This window comes from Anabrus simplex, chromosome 1, assembly GCF_040414725.1.
Source record: "Anabrus simplex isolate iqAnaSimp1 chromosome 1, ASM4041472v1, whole genome shotgun sequence".
Taxonomy (NCBI): domain Eukaryota; kingdom Metazoa; phylum Arthropoda; class Insecta; order Orthoptera; family Tettigoniidae; genus Anabrus; species Anabrus simplex.
Window position 1 is genome coordinate 1,631,167,061 of NC_090265.1, and position 20,271 is coordinate 1,631,187,331.

The window sequence follows — 20,271 nt, forward strand, 5'->3', positions numbered from 1 at the left end:
AAAGACAATGGGTTGGGATATAGTACCATATCTGAAGTACTTGTTTGATTATTGTTTGCATGAAGGAACTTTACGAAATGAATGGAAAGTTGCTATAGTAGCCCCTGTATACAAAGGAAAGGGTGATAGACATAAAGCTGAAAATTACAGGCCAGTCAGTTTGACATGCATTGCATGTAAGCTTTGGGAAAGCATTCTTTCTGATTATATAAGACATGTTTGCAAAACTAATAACTGGTTTGATAGAAGGCAGTTTGGGTTTAGAGAAGGTTATTCCCCTGAAGCCCAACTTGTAGGATTTCAGCAAGTCAATTGGACTGTATCGCGATTGACCTGTCTAAGGCATTTGATAAGGTAGATCATGGGAGACTACTGGCAAAAATGAGTGCAATTGGACTTGACAAAAAGTGACTGAATGGGTGGTTAAGTTTCTAGAAAATAAAACTCAGAGAATTAGAGTAGGCAAAGCTTTATCTGTCCCTGTAATAATTAAGAGGGGAATTCCTCAAGGCAGTATTATTGGACCTTTATGTTTTCTTATATATATCAATGATATGTGTAAAGAAGTGGAATCAGAGGTAAAGCTTTTTGCACATGATGTTATTCTGTACAGAGTAATAAATAAGTTACAAGATTGTGAGCAACTGCAAAATGACCTCGATAATGTTGTGAGATGGACAGTAGGCAATGGTATGATGATAAACGGGGATAAAAGTCAGGTTGTAAGTTTCACAAATAGGAAAAGTCCTCTCAGTTTTAATTACTGCGTTGATGGGGTGAAAGTTCCCTTTGGGTATCATTGTAAATACCTAGGTATTAATATAAGGAACGATCTTTATTGGGATAATCACATAAATATGATTGTACACAAAGGGTACAGATCTCTGCACGTGGTTATGAGGGTATTTAGGAGTTGTAGTAAGGATGTAAAGGAGAGAGCATATTTATCTCTGGTAAGACCCCAACTAGAGTATGGTTCCAGTGTATGGGACCCTCACCAGGATTACTTGATTCAGGAACTGGAAAAATCCAAAGAAAAGCAGCTCGATTTGTTCTGGGTGATTTCCGACAAAAGAGTAGTGTTACAAAAATGTTGCAAAGTTTGGGCTGGGAAGACTTGGGAGAAAGGAGATGATCTGCTCGACTATGTGGTATGTGATATAGATGTTGATTCCCATAGGGAATCTGAAATATTTGTCCTGAATGAGCAAATTTATAATACCAATATAAATGGTCCGTTATTGGACATTATAAATTTTCCAGCTAGCTCATTCTTGGTTGCCAGCGTTTCGCCCTCGTGTGCTAGGGTGGGCTCATCAGTTGGTACCTAGCACACCTACCAATACGCTGGCTAGTGCATACCATGGAGGCCACTGCATAGGCTAACTGGAGCCACCGGCAGTGCCAATGCACTAAGAGACTTTGTCTCATCACTAAAAATTGATGCCTGCCTAGCCATCAGATGATATAGATGTTGATTCCCCTGGGGAATCTGAAATATTTGTCCTGAATGAGCAAATTTATAATACCAATATAAATGGTCCGTTATTGGACATTATAAATTTTCCAGCTAGCTCATTCTTGGTTGCCAGCATTTCGCCCCCACGTGCTAGGGTGGGCTCATCAGTTGGTACCTAGCACACCTACCAATACGCTGGCTAGTGCATACCGTGGGGGCCACTGCATAGGCTAACTGGAGCCACCGGCAGTGCCAATGCACTAAGAGACTTTGTCTCATCACTAAAAATTGATGCCTGCCTGGCCATCAGATGATATAGATGTTGATTCCCATAGGGAATCTGAAATATTTGTCCTGAATGAGCAAATTTATAATACCAATATAAATGGTCCGTTATTGAACATTATAAATTTTCCAGCTAGCTCATTCTTGGTTGCCAGCGTTTCGCCCTCGTGTGCTAGGGTGGGCTCATCAGTTGGTACCTAGCACACCTACCAATACGCTGGCTAGTGCATACCGTGGAGCCCACCCTAGCACACGAGGGCGAAACGCTGGCAACCAAGAATGAGCGCTGGAAAATTTATAATGTCCAATAACGGACCATTTATATTGGTATTATAAATTTGCTCATTCAGGACAAATATTTCAGATTCCCTATGGGAATCAACATCTATATCATCTGATGGCCAGGCAGGCATCAATTTTTAGTGATGAGACAAAGTCTCTTAGTGCATTGGCACTGCCGGTGGCTCCAGTTAGCCTACGCAGTGGCCTCCACGGTATGCACTAGCCAGCGTATTGGTAGGTGTGCTAGGTACCAACTGATGAGCCCACCCTAGCACACGAGGGCGAAACGCTGGCAACCAAGAATGAGCTAGCTGGAAAATTTATAATGTCCAATAACGGACCATTTATATTGGTATTATAAATTTGCTCATTCAGGACAAATATTTCAGATTCCCTATGGGAATCAACATCTATATTATCTGATGGCCAGGCAGGCATCAATTTTTAGTGATGAGACAAAGTCTCTTAGTGCATTGGCACTGCCGGTGGCTCCAGTTAGCCTACGCAGTGGCCTCCACGGTATGCACTAGCCAGCGTATTGGTAGGTGTGCTAGGTACCAACTGATGAGCCCACCCTAGCACACGAGGGAGAAACGCTGGCAACCAAGAATGAGCTAGCTGGAAAATTTATAATGTCCAATAACGGACCATTTATATTGGTATTATGTGGTATGTTCCGAGCTGTCAGTGGAAAGATGGCATGGGAGGATATCAGTAGACGAATTTTGTGTGGTGTCTTTAAAAGTAGGAAAGATCACAATATGAAGATAAAGTTGGAATTCAAGAGGAGAAATTGGGGCAAATATTCATTTATAGGAAGGGGAGTTAGGGATTAGAATAACTTACCAAGGGAGATGTTCAATAAATTTCCAATTTCTTTGCAATCATTTAAGAAAAGGCTACGAACACAACAGACAGGGAATCTGCCACCTGAGCGACTGCCCTAAATGCTGACTTCTTTGCTAGATTCAATTTCCTAGTAAGTTCCTTCAGTTTCTCCGTACTTCCATAACCATTTCTAAGTCTATTTCTTTCCAACCTGCACCTCCTTCTTAGTCTCTTTACTTCTGTGTTATAATATAGTGGACCTTTACCATTCCTTACCACCTTTAAAGGTACAAACCTGTTTTCGTATTCCTCAACAATTGCTTTAAACTCATCCCAGAGCCTGTTTACATTTTTATTTACCATTTTCCACAGATCATAGTTACTTTTCTTAAACTCCATCATGTCTATTTTATCAGCCATATGGTAGGCCTACTGCCTAATAGTCCTAATTTTAATACCTTCCTTTCTATCACATTTATTTTTAACTACGACAAGAACAGCTTCGTGGTCACTAATGCCATCTATTACTTCAGTTTCTCTATAGCTCTATAGATCATCTATTTTTACCATTGGTATTGTAGTAAAAGTGAAAAATGAAATGGCCTATGGCTTTTAATGCCGGGAGTGTCTGAGGACAAGTTCGGCTCACCAGATGCAGGTCTTTTTTTAAATCGACACCCGTAGGCAACCTGTGTGTCGTGATGAGGATGAAATGATGATGAAAATGACACATACACCCAGCCCCCATGGCACCGGAATTTAACCAATTATGGTTAAAATTATCAACCCTGCCGGGAATTGAACCCAGACCCCTGTGACCATAGACCAATACGCTAAGCTGTATCAATCAATCGCTACTGATCTGCATTTAGAGCAGTCACCCAGGCAGCTGATTCCATATATGTTATTTTCCTAGCCTTTTCTTGAATGATGGCAAAGAAATTGGAAATTTATTGAACATCTCCCTTAGTAAGTTATTCCAATCCAATATTGTAGTGAAGACAAGAAAAGGTAGAATCACAGGTGAAGAGATTATGAAGAGGACTGGAGTTTCAAAACTACATGACAGGATATAAGCAAGTATGCTGAAACAGTATAGACACAAGATACAAATGGAAGAAGACCGAGTTGGCAAAAAAATATTTACAGAGAAACCAACAGGAGTGAGAACAAAAGCCCTTGAAAGAGGTGGATGGACACAGAGAATATGGATATAGACAAGAGAGGTAGAAAGAAAGAAAAAATATTGGAAGCAGGAAAAGAATGGTGGATAGACGGGCATGTTGAAGGTCAATGATTCATAACCTAATCCAGAAAAGAACCAGCAATAGGAACTGAAGAAGAAGAAGAAGAAGAAGAAGAAGAAGAATACAGCATCAAGAAATATACTGCTTTATTTGGTTGCAGGAAAGCTGATAAACAAGGGTCTGAATAAGCAGTGGCTTTTACATGAGGAATCACAAGACCAAAAATAAAGAGAGAAAATTAAGAAATGAATATAGGATCCTAAGAAATAGGCAATAAGTAAGGAGAGAACATGAGCAATTAATTACCATATAAATCTAGACTGTTAATACGTAACAAATGAAGTCATTTCAAACATTGCAAACATTGTTTTCCTCCTTTCATTCTGAAATCTCCAGGAATATAATTGGTTGCTTGTCATTTAGAGTTTAATTCAATATATAATCTGGTGTTTCTCAGATGTAAATACTGTAATGATATTGCCATGGATGCTTTCACGGTCCATACTTATAGACCTGCCATGTCAAGAAAATAAGGTGAAATTCTTTTGAGAAGCCTTTCTCATGAACAGTCGAGATTTTCATCTGAAGATGCAGAGCAAAGTTCTATGTGAAATGTAAAGAATCATACCTTATTTTCTTGACATGGCATGAGCCCAAAAGCCTATATCATGTCTACTGTAATAATGTTCATCTCAACAATTTTGAAATTTTGCCTCTGAACAAAAGTTTTAATTTTTTAATTTAAACTAGGGGTTATGAAATTATAGTTTCAGATGTGATGGTATTTACATTTGTAATAACTTCCTGTTATATCCAATATTATGAATTTAAATTAGCTTATGAGTGAATCAAGTCAAAAAGTAACCTTTTCTAAAATAACATGACTTTCTTCAAACACTGTTTTTGACTAAGCTTCTTTATTATTGTTTAATGTGGAGCCTCCTCAGCCATAGAAAATATGAGCTGTAGCACAAATGACAGGTATTGTTACACACAAGGGTGGGGGAAAACTGTGAAAATGTGTTTGATTCCACTTCACAAGTTCTTCACATGTTCACATTACTTAAACAGTACTTGTTGGTATATTGTTTCTGATTAAAAAAACCGAATATCCATGCTGAAAGATTTATATTCTCTTTACAAACATAAAGGTAATGAGGAAGAAAATCTCAAATGAAATTACTTGTGACACAAAAATAAACACAAATTCACAGCTCCCATTCAAGCCACAAACACATTTTACTGATGGAAAATGCCACATAACACCAATTAGGAGGTGAAACATGGTGTGTACATTAAGGGACAGACATTTTCTAACTGATATAAAGTGGACACAACTTAAGCAAGTTCACAGTATGATTTTGTCATTATAACTATATATAAAATTGCAGAAAGTTTATGGATTAATCACAACTGAAGTATCTGTACTTCATACCTCTCCTGGAAGACATTGAATTCCACAGATACCACCTAAATCTATAATTAACTTGTCTAAACTACAGTCTTTCTGAAATTAATCTGCCTAGCAATTCTCGAGAGGTTTCCCTGCACAATTTATTTATTGACTATATTTTATATTGGTTAAAAGACCTATGACAGCTTATTTATGAACATGGACATTCTCATGGTTTTCTATTTGGACAGTTATTATTTGCATGTATCTGACTTTGCTACTCATTTGCTATGCTTGGTATCTTTTATTATCAAGGTTTATGCTTGTCAGTTCTTCTGATGACAGTGCAGGTGAAAAGTGCTGTTTAGCCGTATCTTGGGCTTTGTGAAAAATAAACAAATAATGTACCATACGGCTTTACAATGAGCAGAGGTTATAGTTTAAAAATATAATGTGAAGATTATTAGTCAGTTGAAACCTTACATGAGTCACCCATTTCTGAAGTCCATGGATTCCATACAAAATATTTTTACAGGAATGAGCAAAATACTGTCACCTATTTGTTATTTGATTTTTATGATAGGTAATTCTCTATTTACTGCTACAGATTTTTGTATTTCTGATTTATGTTAATAATTTCTATAAATCAAACAATAATAGTTGAACCCTGAAGATGGTTTTCTGTGGTTTCTCATTTTCACACCAGGAAAATGCTGGGGCTGTACCTTAATTAAGGTCACGGCTGCTTTCTCCCCACGCCTAGCCCTTTCCTATCCCATCATCGCCATAAGACCTATCTGTGTCGGTGCAATGTAAAAACAAATTCTAATTGTGGACATAACAATTTCTGGGAATGTTTTATTTGTAGAATGGCACATACTCACAATAAGGGAGAATAATATGAAGGTGGATTTCATTACAAAATTACTACTCAATACAAAGAGAGGCTAGACACTGATGTTATTAGATCTTCAGAATTGCTAGGCAGGAAGACTCACAGTTGCAGAAGATGGTGGACCTTTCTTCATAGTCTAATTTTGCACAGACAAGAAATTTTGCATAAGTTAATTTATAAATACCATACCTAATTAATGTTATTACAAAATTTTTCGAACAATTATGTATCAAATAGAGTACCTACATTTGAAAGTACTATTCTGTTGTATATCAAATGATATTCTGTTCATCAGCGTTATCAGTTAGCTCTCCTCTGATTCTTCACCCATTCAATTTGGGATTGCTGTGCCAAGACATTCTTATAAACAAAAGCTTATTATTGTTCTTCCATTGTAACCAACGATTGTTATATCTTTAATTTCTTTTTTCTGGTTTTGCCATCACAGCTTTAGCTATTACAGTTGGTTTTATTCTAATCCAAGTTTTTTCATTCTTGTAAACACTTTTACCACATCCTATGCTCACCCTGCCTTCCTATGCAATGATTATTTGTTTGGAGGGTTTGAAGTTAAAATGCAATGCAGAAGGAGATTTTGTGACATTTATGATGTTTAAATTAAAAAATATGACAAATTATGATTGCCAAATATTTTGCAAGAACAAATTCTGGAACACTATACTCTCAGTGCATTAAATATGCACTAGATATAATTGTTTTTGCTCCTGTATTCTTATCAGCACTTAATGTCTTCTGGAACTATGAGAATATGGAGTATGGAATTTTAGTCAACTTTCAGTATTACGTTTGAAGCTAATATTGCAATTCGTTGCAACTGAAACTTGAAATATGGTCTTAGCTGTATGTCTCAAAGCACACTCTTATGAAATATTAAAAGAAAATCAGTATAGAAAAATTGAGTATTTAATGGACACAGAAAATGGGTGACTCACATATTATTTGCGTAAATTCAGTTATGGAATCTGTTCATCCTATCTGTAAATTAGACTCCTAAAGTAGGATTCTCTAGTAGTGCACAGTGTGTAACCACTTTCATTGTATTAAACAGAAATCCTAGATACATGTAACACTGACTATGTGTTTAATGTTGCATTAACTTTTAGAATTTTGGTCATAAAGGGATACGAAAGAAAAAGGTGTGGCCTTAATTAAGGTACTGCCCTAGCATTTTCCTGGTCTGAAAATGGGAAACCATGGAAAACTGCTAGTGGTGGGACTCAAACCCACCATTTCCCAATTGCAAGCTTACAACTTCACAACTCATACCACACAGCCAATTTGCTTGGCCAGATTGATGTAAAAAAAAAAAAAAGAAGCAACTTAAAGGATATATTCATGATGTAATATTTTGGGACCTATTCACATAATTAACTAGTTTTTAGATGATGCAGCTGATGTTATTTCTACTTTTTTCATTTTACTCTGAAAATGATTATGTTACAATTTGTTTTACATTATGCTCATATTACCCCACCAAAGTCTGCCTTCTACAGAAGTGTTGATTGGCAGTGAATACTCAGTTTGTTGCATGACCACCCATCATAACGGCTGGTACAATCTATGCTATCAGAACTGATATTTCCTTTCCTAATTTTGTAGTGCCTTCTCAAAGGCTTGGCCTTTCTCTCTTGGAATTTGTTAAATACTATTTACCAATGAGATGCATTAATAAACTTTTGATTTTGTTTTGAGATTTTGTTGTGCCTTTGCCAGAGTTGTGCCCTCTTTTTGTACTCAGCTTCTTTGTTGGTTGTAAGCACATTCATCATATACCTGTTGAGCTGCGTTCTGTAAATTGAGAAGTGGCTCACTACTCCGTTTGAGAAAGAGTCTCAGTTTGTTCTCTCTGGGTGGCTGCTCTTTCTTCCTCTGAGGGCTGGGAGCCTGATATAACATCTTGTGGAACACCCTACGGCAAACATAATCAGTCCTGTTTACTAAATTGGTAAGACATTGTTATTGGAAAGTTCTAGACTTCTAACCACAATACGGTATGAGGGTTTTCTGGTATTATAAAAAGTATATACAAGGTTACGATATATCAGCATTTTCATTTGTGAGTTTATATGGCTATTTTCATTAAAACTCTTATTCCCCTGTTGTGGACTAATCTGTTCAATAAATTATACTTTATAATAAGTAGAGCCCTGCACGGATATACAAAATAATATTCGCATCCGCTCTGCATCCGCATATGGTTATCCACATCCGTCAATTGTTATCCGTGGATACTGTCAACATTTAACTACAGTGTATTGCACCCCAGGTATTGAAACTGATAGATCTGTTAGCATAATACAATAGGCCTTACACCTGGCACCAGAACCCCTACAGTCACAGGTTCATGAGAGATTTTCTCTTGCGACCACTACCGAAATATTGACCTTTGTTCCTTCCTTCCATTAATTGCGGGCAGAAGTCAGGTAGGCTCAGGTCAGATTTATGTCTTTATGGCCTCAAGGCTCTTCATATATCACCATTCTCCCATACCACTGTCAAGGGTCACCAAATCACAAGCAAAAATAAGAGTATATTTGAGTGCAAATCAATAAACGTCATTATTTAGAAATTATCAGCAAAATTATCCACACTCCCATACAGTTTCTATCCGCCAATACACTAACTTGGCGGATATCCGCATCCGTGCAGGGTTCTAATAATAACCTGACTACACTACAATAGACAAATTAACTATGACCAGAAACCAGGCTGGAATAATAATAATAAAAAATAATAATTTTTGTTATCTTTAGTGTTTATCCTGCCTGGTTGTGGGATCCACTACACTGATCTGCTCCCTCCATTTAGTTCTATCTTGGACTGCATTTGGATGGATATTCATGCTCTTGAGGTCATTATGCAGTGTGTCAGCCCAATATTGCTTAGGTTATCCCTTTGGTCTTTAGCCGACAACCACTACAATAGGTTGTAGCCCGTCCTAGCAATTGTATCAGCTCCTGCACATAAAACATGCCCAAACCATGAAATACTGCTTTTGTACATTTTCTTGTGTGATAAAAGGGAAGTGGTAACACAAAAAACATAAAATTATGTTGATAGACAGCTTTTGATTGGTTGAAGTTCCTAATATTCTTGTACCAAATCAGTGACTGAAGCTGTGTGCTAAATAGTCTCAGTGTAGGCTATTCACTACATAAATTTCTCCACTTTCTGGATCCTTTCTTCCTCCAGAGTTATCCATCTGAGTGCTGTTTTGGTGTTGGTCCTGTATTGTGCTTTCACATAAGATCCATAAACGTGCCTTACTCACTTGTTCTGGACAGTCTGGTTATGTGCATGTGCAAAAAGACCTTGACAATGTTGTGAGATGGACAGTAGGCAATGATATGATGATAAACAGGGTTAAAAGTCAGGTTGTGAGTTTCACTAATAGGAAAAGTCCTACCAGTTTTAATTACTGCATTGATGGGGTGAAAGTTCTCTATGGGAATCACTCTAAGTACCTACGTGTTATTATAAGGAAAGATCTTCATTGGGGTAATCACATAAGTGAGACTGTAAATAAATGGTACAGATCTCTGCATATGCTTATGAGGGCATCCAGGGGTTGTAGTAAGAACGTAAAGGAGAGGGCATATAAGTCACTAGTAAGACCCCAACTACAATATGGTTTCAGTGTATGGGACCCTCCCCTCACCAGGATTACTTGATTTAAGAACTGGATAAAATCCAAAGAAACGCATCTTTAATTGTTCTGGGTGATTTTGGACAAAAGAGTACTGGTAGTGTTATGAAAATGTTGCAAATTTTGGGCTGGGAAAACTTGAGAGAAGGGGGACGAGCTACTTGGCTAAGTGGTATGTTCTGAGCTGTCAGTGGAGAAGTGGCATGGAATGACATTCATCATCACCATCATCATCGTCGTCGTCGTCGTCATCATCATCATCATCAATGTCCCACTCCAGTCGCCTGGGTGTGGTTAACAAGCTTCCTCCACTTTTTTATGTCCTTCCACTTTTCCTGCTCCATTACTTCCACCACATCCAGTCCAGCTTCTATGATGTCCTTCCGAATCTGATCTATCCACTTTCTTCTTGGTCTTCCAACTGGTCTCTTTCCCTTAACTTCTCTTTCCAATTCCCTTCTTTCTATCCGTTCCGTTCTCATTCCTTTTACATGTCCGAACCATCTCAGTCTTGCTTTCTGTATCTTCTGTACTAACGGTTCTATATTTAGCTGTTCTCTGATTTTAACATTTTGAATTCTATCTCTTCTTGTCTTGTCTTTTTAACTGATGTTCTTAAAAATTTCATTTCTGCTGCTTCGATCTTACTATCTTGTCTCTTATTAGTTACCAGCGTTTCTAGTCCGTATGTTATAATTGGTATGAAATACTGTTTATATAATGTTTATTTTGTTATTTTGGGTACTTTGTCATCCCATAAAAGCTCTCTGACTTGATGATAAAATGTTGTACCTTTACTTAGTCTGTTATTAATTTGAGGGTTGATTTCATTACTTCCACTAATAATGTTACCTAGATATGTAAACTGTTCTACATTCTCTAACCGTTCTCTGTCTATGTTCACTTGGATTCTCTTTTTATCTTTTCCACAGTGCATGACTACAGTTTTCTGTTTACTAATTACCATTCCAAACTCCTTCAGATTTTCATTCTCTTTCCCCAAATCCCCACGTCATCTGCAAATACCAAAGCATTCACTTCATCCATTGCTTGAGACCTTTTTTGTATAAAATGTTTCAGAGTCGCCACTCCCCACCTGTACACTGCTTTTACTCTCATGATACTTTTTATCTTGTTAATTAATAAATTTGGTACATCCCTTTTCAGTAGGCATTCCCATACATGTTTTCCCCTAACTGTATCATAAGCTTTTTCCAAATCCAAAAATTCGAAGTAGATTTCCTTGTTCCTTTCTAGATGTTTTTCCATTATTGTTTACACTGTAAATATCAAGCCTATTGTTGATCTATTCAGTCTAAACCATATTGTTCTTCCTCTAACTGTGTTTCCACTATATCCCTCAGTCCTTTTTCTATGACTTTCTCCATTATTTTTAGCCCATGTGATAATAGGGTTGAAAATGACAAAATGAAAACCTACAACCTGTTATCCAGTCTTTGACCGAGTCAGGGATGTAATGAATGAACCATATATAGGCTATTATTACAATGGGGTCGCCACTCCCAGGGTGATTATTAATGACTGATAAATGCTATGAAATGATAATGGAGAGTGTTGCTGGAATGAAATATGACAGGGAAAACCGGAGTACCCGGAGAAAAACCTGTCCCGCCTCCACTTTGTCCAGCACAAATCTCATAAGGAGGGACCGGAATTTGAACCACGGTATCCAGCGGTGAGAGGCTGACGCGCTACCGTCTGAGCCACGGAAGCTCCATAATAGGGTTATACCTCTATAATTTTCACATTCCTTCCTATTTCCTTTTTTGAACAATGTTACAATGCTTCCTTGTTGCCAATCTTCAGGTATCCTTTCATCCTTCCATATGGCATTGAGGGCCCAGTATAGCCTCTGTAGTCCAATGCTTCCTGCTGCCTTAATCATATCAGCATTGAATTTGTCTTTTCTACTTGTTTTACCTTTGCCCTTTCAAGTTCCAACCATGTTATCGAGTTCTCTTCCTTTTCTCCATCTATTATTTCCATTTTCTTATCTCCTTCTTCCTCCGAGCAGTCATCCTCATTATAAAGTTTTTCAAAATACTTTGCCATCACCTTCTGAAGACCCTTTTTGTCATGTACTATGGATCCATCTTCTCTCTCTAATGTCTTGATTTCTTTCTTTTTGATTTTATTACTCTGTATAATAGTTTCTGATTTCCTCGACTAAGTTGCTCAATTTTGTTGGTGAACTCTCCCCCAACATTTCTCCTTTTCTTCTTTGATGCTCCTCTTTACTTGTAGTTTCAATCTTTTGTATTCCACATGTAACCTTTCTATCTTATTCTCATCCCTCTGATATGTTTTTTGCTCTTCCTTATCCATTTCTTTCTTCACCTTGTTCCTTTCTATTATTTCTTTTTTTATTTTGTCTGCCCACCACTATGTCTCCTTTCCCTTAACCTTTGATTTTGTTTTCCCACATACCTCAATTGTTGCTTCCACAAATGTCTGTCTTAAATTGTCCCACTCTTCTTCTCCACTTTGTACTTCTGTGTTAGGCAACTTCCTTTTTATCCAATCTTGGAATGCCATTCTTTTATCCTCCTCCTCCTCCAATTCCCAAATCCTTATCTTTGGTTTCTTCTTCACTAAAATTTTAGGGATTTTTGTTTGTTTTAATTCCACAATCATCTATGATCACCTTCCATACTTTCACTGAGGATTAGTTTCATATTCATGATGTATCTTCCCCACTCTTGGTCTGTTATCATAAAATCGATGAGTGTTCCATACTGTCCATCCCAACTATATAGACTGATTTTATGGCTATTCCTCTTCATAAACCATGTGTTCTTTATTATCAAGTTACTTCTGATACAAAAGTCCAACAGTTTCTCTCCATCTTCATTTCTATCGCCATACCCATGTGGGCCCAAAACATTCTCATATCCCATTCTATCAGTTCCCACACAAGCATTCAGATCTCCCATTATCCCATCTCCAACAATATGTGTTTCCAGCTCATTGAGGAAATCTTCTTTTTCTTCCATGCTACATCCTGTCTGTGGAGCATACACTTGTACTATCTTCAGTGTATCCTTAGGTAAATAAGTTCGTGTTTTTAACAGTAGAAGATAAACTTGGAATTCAAGGGACAAATTTATAGGAAGAGGAGTTAGAGATTGGAATAACTTACCAAGGGAGATGGACAATAAATTTCCAAATTCCTTGCAATTATTTAAGAAAAGACTTGGTAAGCAACAGATGGGGAATCTGCCACCCAAGCGACTGCCCTAAATGCAGATCAGTGGCGACTGCTTGATAATGATTTTGACAGAACAACAATATCATCTGTGAAGGCTAGACAATCCATTTCCATTTCAATTCCTCTCTTCTTGTATCCCATTTGTGTACCCCATATTCCTATAATGTTTTTGGCACCACTCTCTTTATTTTGTCGAGTACATAGTTGAAGAGGAGGGGAATGTCCATTTCCCTGCTTAACCACTGTTTTAATCTGAAAAGATTTTGATAGAATTCCTCTAAATTTGATTTGGGATGTTGTGACAGTTAAAGTTTGTTTGATCAACATACTGGTATTCCCATCTAGGCCCATCTCCCCTAGGATTTGTACCAGTGTTTCTTGATGGTTCTCATATCCCATTCTATCACTTCCCACATGGGCATTCAGATCTCCCATTATCATGATCCCATCTCCAACAATATGTGTTTCCAGTTCATTGAGGAAATCTTCTTTTTCTTCCATACTACATCCTATCTGTGGAGCATACACCTGTTCTATCTTCAGTAGTTCCTTACATGAATAAGTGGGTGTTTTTAACAGTAGAAAAAATCACAATATGCAGGTCTTCTTGAAGTCCACAAATGTGAAGACAAGACAAACTTCTCATTTCTCTGTCTTTGGTATATGACGATCAACTTCAGGTTCAAGATTTGTTGAGATTTGTGCTGGACAAAGTGGAGGCAGGATAGGTTTTTCTCCAGGTACAGCAGTTTTCCCTGTCATCTTTCATTCCAGCAACACTTTCCACTATAATTTCATTTCATCTGTCAGTCATTAATCATTGCCCCAGAAGAGTGCGACAGGCTTCGGCAGCCGGCACTATTCCTATCCTTGCCGCAAGATAGGGGCTTCATTTATTCCATCCCTGACCCGGTCACTGACTGGAAAACAGGTTGTAGGTTTTCATTTTTATCTTCTATTTTGTAGTTTGTGAGATTCTCTGTTGATGTGAAATTTGCAATTGCCAATTCCTGGTTTAGTATTATAAATTTTAATGCTTCAAAAGAGATAATTGTGAAAAGAATTTAAGCAAAGTTACTGTTACAAAACTGCAAAGACTTAATCTATTTGTTAACCTACCTGCTGCGAGCCGCCAACACAGCCTTGACGGCACATACAGGCTCCCGGGTATCTCCCACCAGAAAGGTAACATCACACAACTCAGGCATGCTGGCTAGGAACTTCATGTCCTCAGCGAGACCACTCTTATTTTCAAATGTACTGAAGTCAGGCTCATCGCTGAGCTGCGCCTCGGCCATGGCGCAAGCTGCCTCGGGCATCGAGCCTGCATAGAAGAAGGTTAAGAGGGTAAAGTCAAAATAGTTTGTAGACTTTGCCTGACTCTCAGAGTGATATTAACATTAAGGTACTTTTTAGTTTATACTGGCTTATTACCCCATGTTTATGTTGCACAGTTAGTGGTCTAAAATAACTGTATTATTTACTGATAAGGAACTAGTTGTTTTAAAGTAGGAAGCCATTCTTTTTAGTATTGACTCTGTTAGTATAACCTTTCAGAGCAGTCTGTCGAAGCACAAAATATGAAATTTATAACACACTAACATACCTGTAGAAGAACACATTAATAACAGTATAACATCCTCAGATTCTATTGAATCTAAATTTTAGCCTAGGTGATATATGTGATTATATTTTGATTTTTTGACTTATGATGTGTCTCCCCCTTTCAAAGACTTCCCACTTAGAGGTCAGGGAAGTACAGTTGTTAAAAAAAATAGTGAGCACATGGTATTTTCACAAGTTCCTTGGAGGTACACTTTTCTCAGAAAAAATGACTTGTTTTTCATTTGCTAATCGTGGTGCAAATAGAAAGCCTACTTTGAACACTTTGTGAACTCTGACAATGACCGATTTGTGAAATGTATCTCTTGTTTTGTATAGATCATCTTCTCATTCAGAAAGATAAATCCAGTGTTTGTTGTGGGTATCCACAGGGTTTTTATCTGCATGGGAAATTATATTTTGACTAGAATGTAAACCTGTCTTTGACAGCTGAAATTACTGTGTGAAAAGTAATTTAAAACTTGAAATAGATATGAATAAAATGTACGCAGGGTTGACAGTCATAATTACTGTAATAGACAATGTTGATGTTGCTACTTGCACCAAAATGATGAAGCTCACTAAATGAGCAACATCTTGTTGATAAAGAACCAAGAGTTATTTCTTGGTTATAGATGGAGGTAATGAACTTAGATATGCCAGAATGGTGAAAATTCATTTTCACTCTTCAAAAGTATTTTTTTACTAAACTGCTGAAATATGATGGTCATCATTGTATTGTTCTTGTACCAGGTGTATGCTTAAGTCTTTTTCGGTTTCACTAAGAGATGGCGCCAGCAAACAGTATGCAGCATATGAATTTGACACATACGTCAGTTTGTTCATTTGACATTAACCTACCAACACTCACAAGTTGAGTCCGCCAAACACTAGCATCTGTGTTGTAACGTTCAGTGATCATGTCGCCGTTTGTGCCTGAAAAAGAACATTTGTGGCATGCATTGCTTTTCTTATTTAATCAAAAGAAACAGGCTGTGGAAAGTCATCATTTGCTGGTAGAAACATATGGTGAACATGCTCCATCTATTAGAACATGGTAATTTCAATGTGAAAGACAGTGCGTTCTGGTAGACCACAAAAGTGCGAAGACGAGCAATTGCAGGCATTACTGGATGGTGACCCAACTCAAAGTCAACATCAATTGGCACAAGCATTAAATGTATCACAAGAAACAATCAGCAGACATTTATGAGCAATGGAGAAGATCAGTAAACTTGGTAAATGGTTCCCACATGATTTGAATGAATGGCAATTGGAAAATTGCAAAGTCACTTGTGAAATGCTGCTTCAACGCCACAAAAGAAAATCATTTCTGTACCGAATTGTGACAGGTGAAGAAAAATTGATTTATTTTGAAAACCCAAAGCGGAGGAAATCATTGCGAAGCCGGTCCTTCAACACCAAGGCCAAATCGCTTCAGCAAGAAGACCATGCTTTGTGTCTGGTGGGACAAGAGCGGTATTGTGTAATGAACTCTTGAAGCCTGGCTAAACCATTAATGCACAATGCTATTGCCAACAAATTATTAATTTAAATCACACATTGATCGAAAGACGATCAGAATGGGCCAGAAGACATGGCAAAGTGATTTTGTTACACAACAATGTGCCGTCTCACACAGCAAAACCAGTGAAAGACACCTTGAAATCGCTTGGATGAGACATCCTTCTGCACCCGCCTTACTGCCCCGACCTGGCGCCGTCTGTCTATCACCTTTTCGCATCAGCGGGGCACGTGTTCGCAGAGCAGCACTTCAGCAATTTTGAGGAAGTTGGATAATGGCTCGACGAATGGTTTGCCGCAAAAGACAAGCAGTTTTTCTTGCATGGTATTCATAACTTACCTGAAGGATTGGCAAAGTGTGTAGAAGCCAACAGCAAATATTTTGAATAAACAAAAAATAAATTTCCCTTGAAAAACTACGTGTTTTCTTTACCACAAAAACTGGCAAAAACTTATGCATACACCTGGTAACCTTTGTCTAGTTCCAATTTCAGCCTTCTATACATTCTCATTCTCTTAGTATCACTGTGGAAGGCAACATAACTCAGGAGAGCACGGCCAACTTAATGTTCCACTCTAGTTAGCTCAGTGTAGATCTAGTTGACTATGCTCAGAGAGTCGTAGTTCAAATTCATTTGAGTTTTATAGAGCTGTGAGTATCAACATGGTGAAGATGATACAATCACTTTGCTGGGTAGTGTGAAAGGTAACGAACGCTCGTTAAATATGAAGAGAAGTAAGAGATACGTTTCACAAATTGGTCATTGTCACAGTTCACAAAGTGATCAAAGTAGGTTTACATCTTATAACTCAAGCAGTGAAAAATAAACCTAGTCATTGCCCTGATCACAAAAATACTATTAAAGTCATACCCCTATTCAAGATGCTGAAGAGATAATATTGTAAAACTGACTAAGATGATTTAAAATTCCAATTTGAGAATGGTAAGATACTGACTTCAAGATGTACCTCACTAAATTTCCACATTATTTATCCTTTATTTGTTGCTTGATTTTATCCTTTGATTGATCAAACATGGATAGATCACATTTCTCCAGAATTTAAGAATTGTGGTGGTAATGCTGAGTTGATTTCTCATATCAGCAAAGAAATACAATGTTACAGAAATCAATTCCCATAGGGAACCTGAAATATTTGTCCCAAAATTTTCTGTTGTAGTACACTTTTCATTGTTGCTCACTTACCAGTTTACCTATCTTCGAAAGCAAGTTTTTGTATGATGGGGAAAATACAAGAAAAAATTAATTGGGCTCAAGGCCATACCCAAGAAGATTTTGGGGCAGAGGTTAGGATTTTTTCATGGTTGCTTCCAAAACTAAAGCTATAGGAGCAAATTTTTAAAATCCTGTGTATTGGGATGGTAGAATACACCCACGGTATCCTCTACGTGTCATGCAAGGTGACTAAAACGGTGACCTGGGGGTTTCGGTTTGCGACCATGACTTGGCAACCAAGGTTACCCTATCTGAGTCTGGCATTGCTTCCACTTACTTGTAACATCTCTTCACTTTTATCTTTCCTACCCAACCTCCCTTGGTTAACTCTTGTTCTCTTCCAACCCAGATGTTATTAGGTTTGCAAGGCTTAGGGAGTCTTTAATTTTCACCTCTTCATAACCTTTCTTAATCTTTTGATGATGCCTTCGTTCTTCAAAGGTCGATAATCATCCACATTCCCCCTCATTAGTGTTAATAGAGGGTGGTTGCCCAATAATAATAATAATAATAATAATAATAATAATAATAATAATAATAATAATAATAATAATAATAATAATAATAATAATAATAATAATAATAATAATAATAATAATAATAATGTGGGTTCTTTTTGCGAGGGAGTGTGGAAAATCTTTCATAAGATGCTTGTGAGGGTCCACACTCAACAAGTGTGTGGAGATTCTTACCCACTAAAAGCCACACTCCCTTTTCCCACAACGTTTATCTCCGACCCGGAAACCGCTCTCGCATTACTTCAGGACGGATGTCGTGCTTAATGCATCTTGTACTTCATCTTCCTTCTTCTTCTTTACTGTCTGTCATAATCATCCAGGTCCTTCTTCTTCTGACGCAGAATATTTTCTACGTAGACTGCCACCTGGTCCCGAGATTCTTGACTTCGTAGCATTACTGACACGATACCTTCTGGCGTCAATTCTCCCTGCATAACTTCTAAGCATCTTCTTTGTGGCAGCCAATGAACACACACAAAGAAAGTATGTAATACGTCATCGATATCAGTGCAGTATATGCACACCGGACTAGTTGCTAGCCCTAGTCTATGAAGACATTTTTGGAAGTATCCATGACCTGTCAAGAACTGTGTGAGATAGTAGTTCACTTCACCATGATTTCGGCCAACCCATATGCTCAGAGAAGGTATTAGTCTTTTCGTCCATTTCCCTCTAGAGTCATCTTCCCATCTTGTTTGCCATTGTTGCATTCTGCGACTAAGAGCCAAAGCCTTTGCCCTTTTCCTTCCTAGCTCTTCTTGTGTGAGCCAAATTTCTTGTCTTTCGAAGGCCAACAAGTCAATAGGAGCTACTGCTGCTACTACTAGAATCGTAGGTTCTGATACTGTGCGATATGCGCAAGCAATTCGTAAAGCTGCTCTCCGTTGTACAGCCGCAATTCTTGTCCGATATTTCGCAATTTTTAACGATTCAGCCCAAATTTCCGAACCGTATAGCAGCATCGATTGAACAGTCGACATGAGAAGCCGCCTTTTACTAGATTTCGGCCCCTTGATATTTCCCATGAGTCTACTCAGTGCAGTTATGGTTTTCGCTGCCTTATCTGTTACCCGTTGGATGTGGTCCCAACATGTAAGCTTAGTATCAAGCATTACACCAAGATATTTTGTGCTCCTATTTGTTTCGATGGCTATCTGCCTGATCTGCATTGGTACAACAGTATTAATACTTTTCCTTCTCAGGAGGACAATATCTGTTTTATGATCTGCGAGTTCTAACTTGTGATTTATCATCCATTTTTTGACACGTCGCATCGCCTGATTCAATTTAAATTGAGCCAGCTCTAGGTTACGGGTTACTATCACAGCAGCCACATCATCAGCATAACCCACAAGTTTTACATCTTCTGGCATCTCCAGCCGTAACAAACCATCATACATGATATTCCAAAGGTGTGGTCCAAGAATTGAGCCTTGCGCTGCACCAGCTGTGAGCCGTTTTCTTCTCTGACCATCTTCCGTGTTGTATAACAATGCGGTCTTTCAAATAGTCTCGCAGTATATACATGAGATATTCTGGTAGCTTGAAAGTTTCTTGTAGAGCTTCCAAAATATCACTCCATCTTGCCGAGTTGAAAGCATTTTTAACATCTAGAGTCACAAGAAGCATCAGCTTTCGAGAGTAATGATTACCCGTTTGAGCTCGTTCTGCTGTCTTCACCACTTCCTTCACAGCACCTAGTGTTGAGTGACCTCTGCGAAATCCATGTTGTTGGTCAGATAGGTCGCCAGCTAATCGGACTGCTGCTAGTATTCTCGGCTGTAGTAGCTTCTCCAAACCTTTCCTGGCAGTGTCCAGCATACATAGAGGTCTGTAACCCCCAGTTTTCCCTTTACTGATCAGAACTAATCTAGCTATCTTCCAATGAAAGCTAAAAATTCCCACTTTCAAACAATGATTATACATTCTCAACAGCAGTTGAGGACATAATTCAACTGCCACCTTTAGTACTTCTGCTGGAATACCATCTGATCCAGGGGCTTTCTTATTTCTAAGAGAATGAATTGCTGTTATCAATTCTTCAGTTGTAAAAGGTAGTACATTATCTAGTTCTTTCTCGGCCTCATCATCAATCCTCTCTGCATGA

General features: G+C 38.0%; 1 protein-coding gene across 1 annotated transcript in view; it reads right to left on the reverse strand.

The window, feature by feature from the left end:
• The window catches only part of gprs (speckle type BTB/POZ protein), a 173,596-nt gene extending 158,992 nt beyond the window's left edge, over nucleotides 1–14,604 (reverse strand). The window contains exons 1-2 of the mRNA XM_067154117.2: nucleotides 14,405–14,604; nucleotides 8,184–8,319 (exon numbers count right to left, since the gene is read on the reverse strand). Of these exons, the coding sequence (XP_067010218.1) occupies nucleotides 8,184–8,319; nucleotides 14,405–14,604 (336 nt within the window). The remainder of the gene's footprint in view (nucleotides 1–8,183; nucleotides 8,320–14,404) is intronic.
• Nucleotides 14,605–20,271: the final 5,667 nt, after the last annotated feature.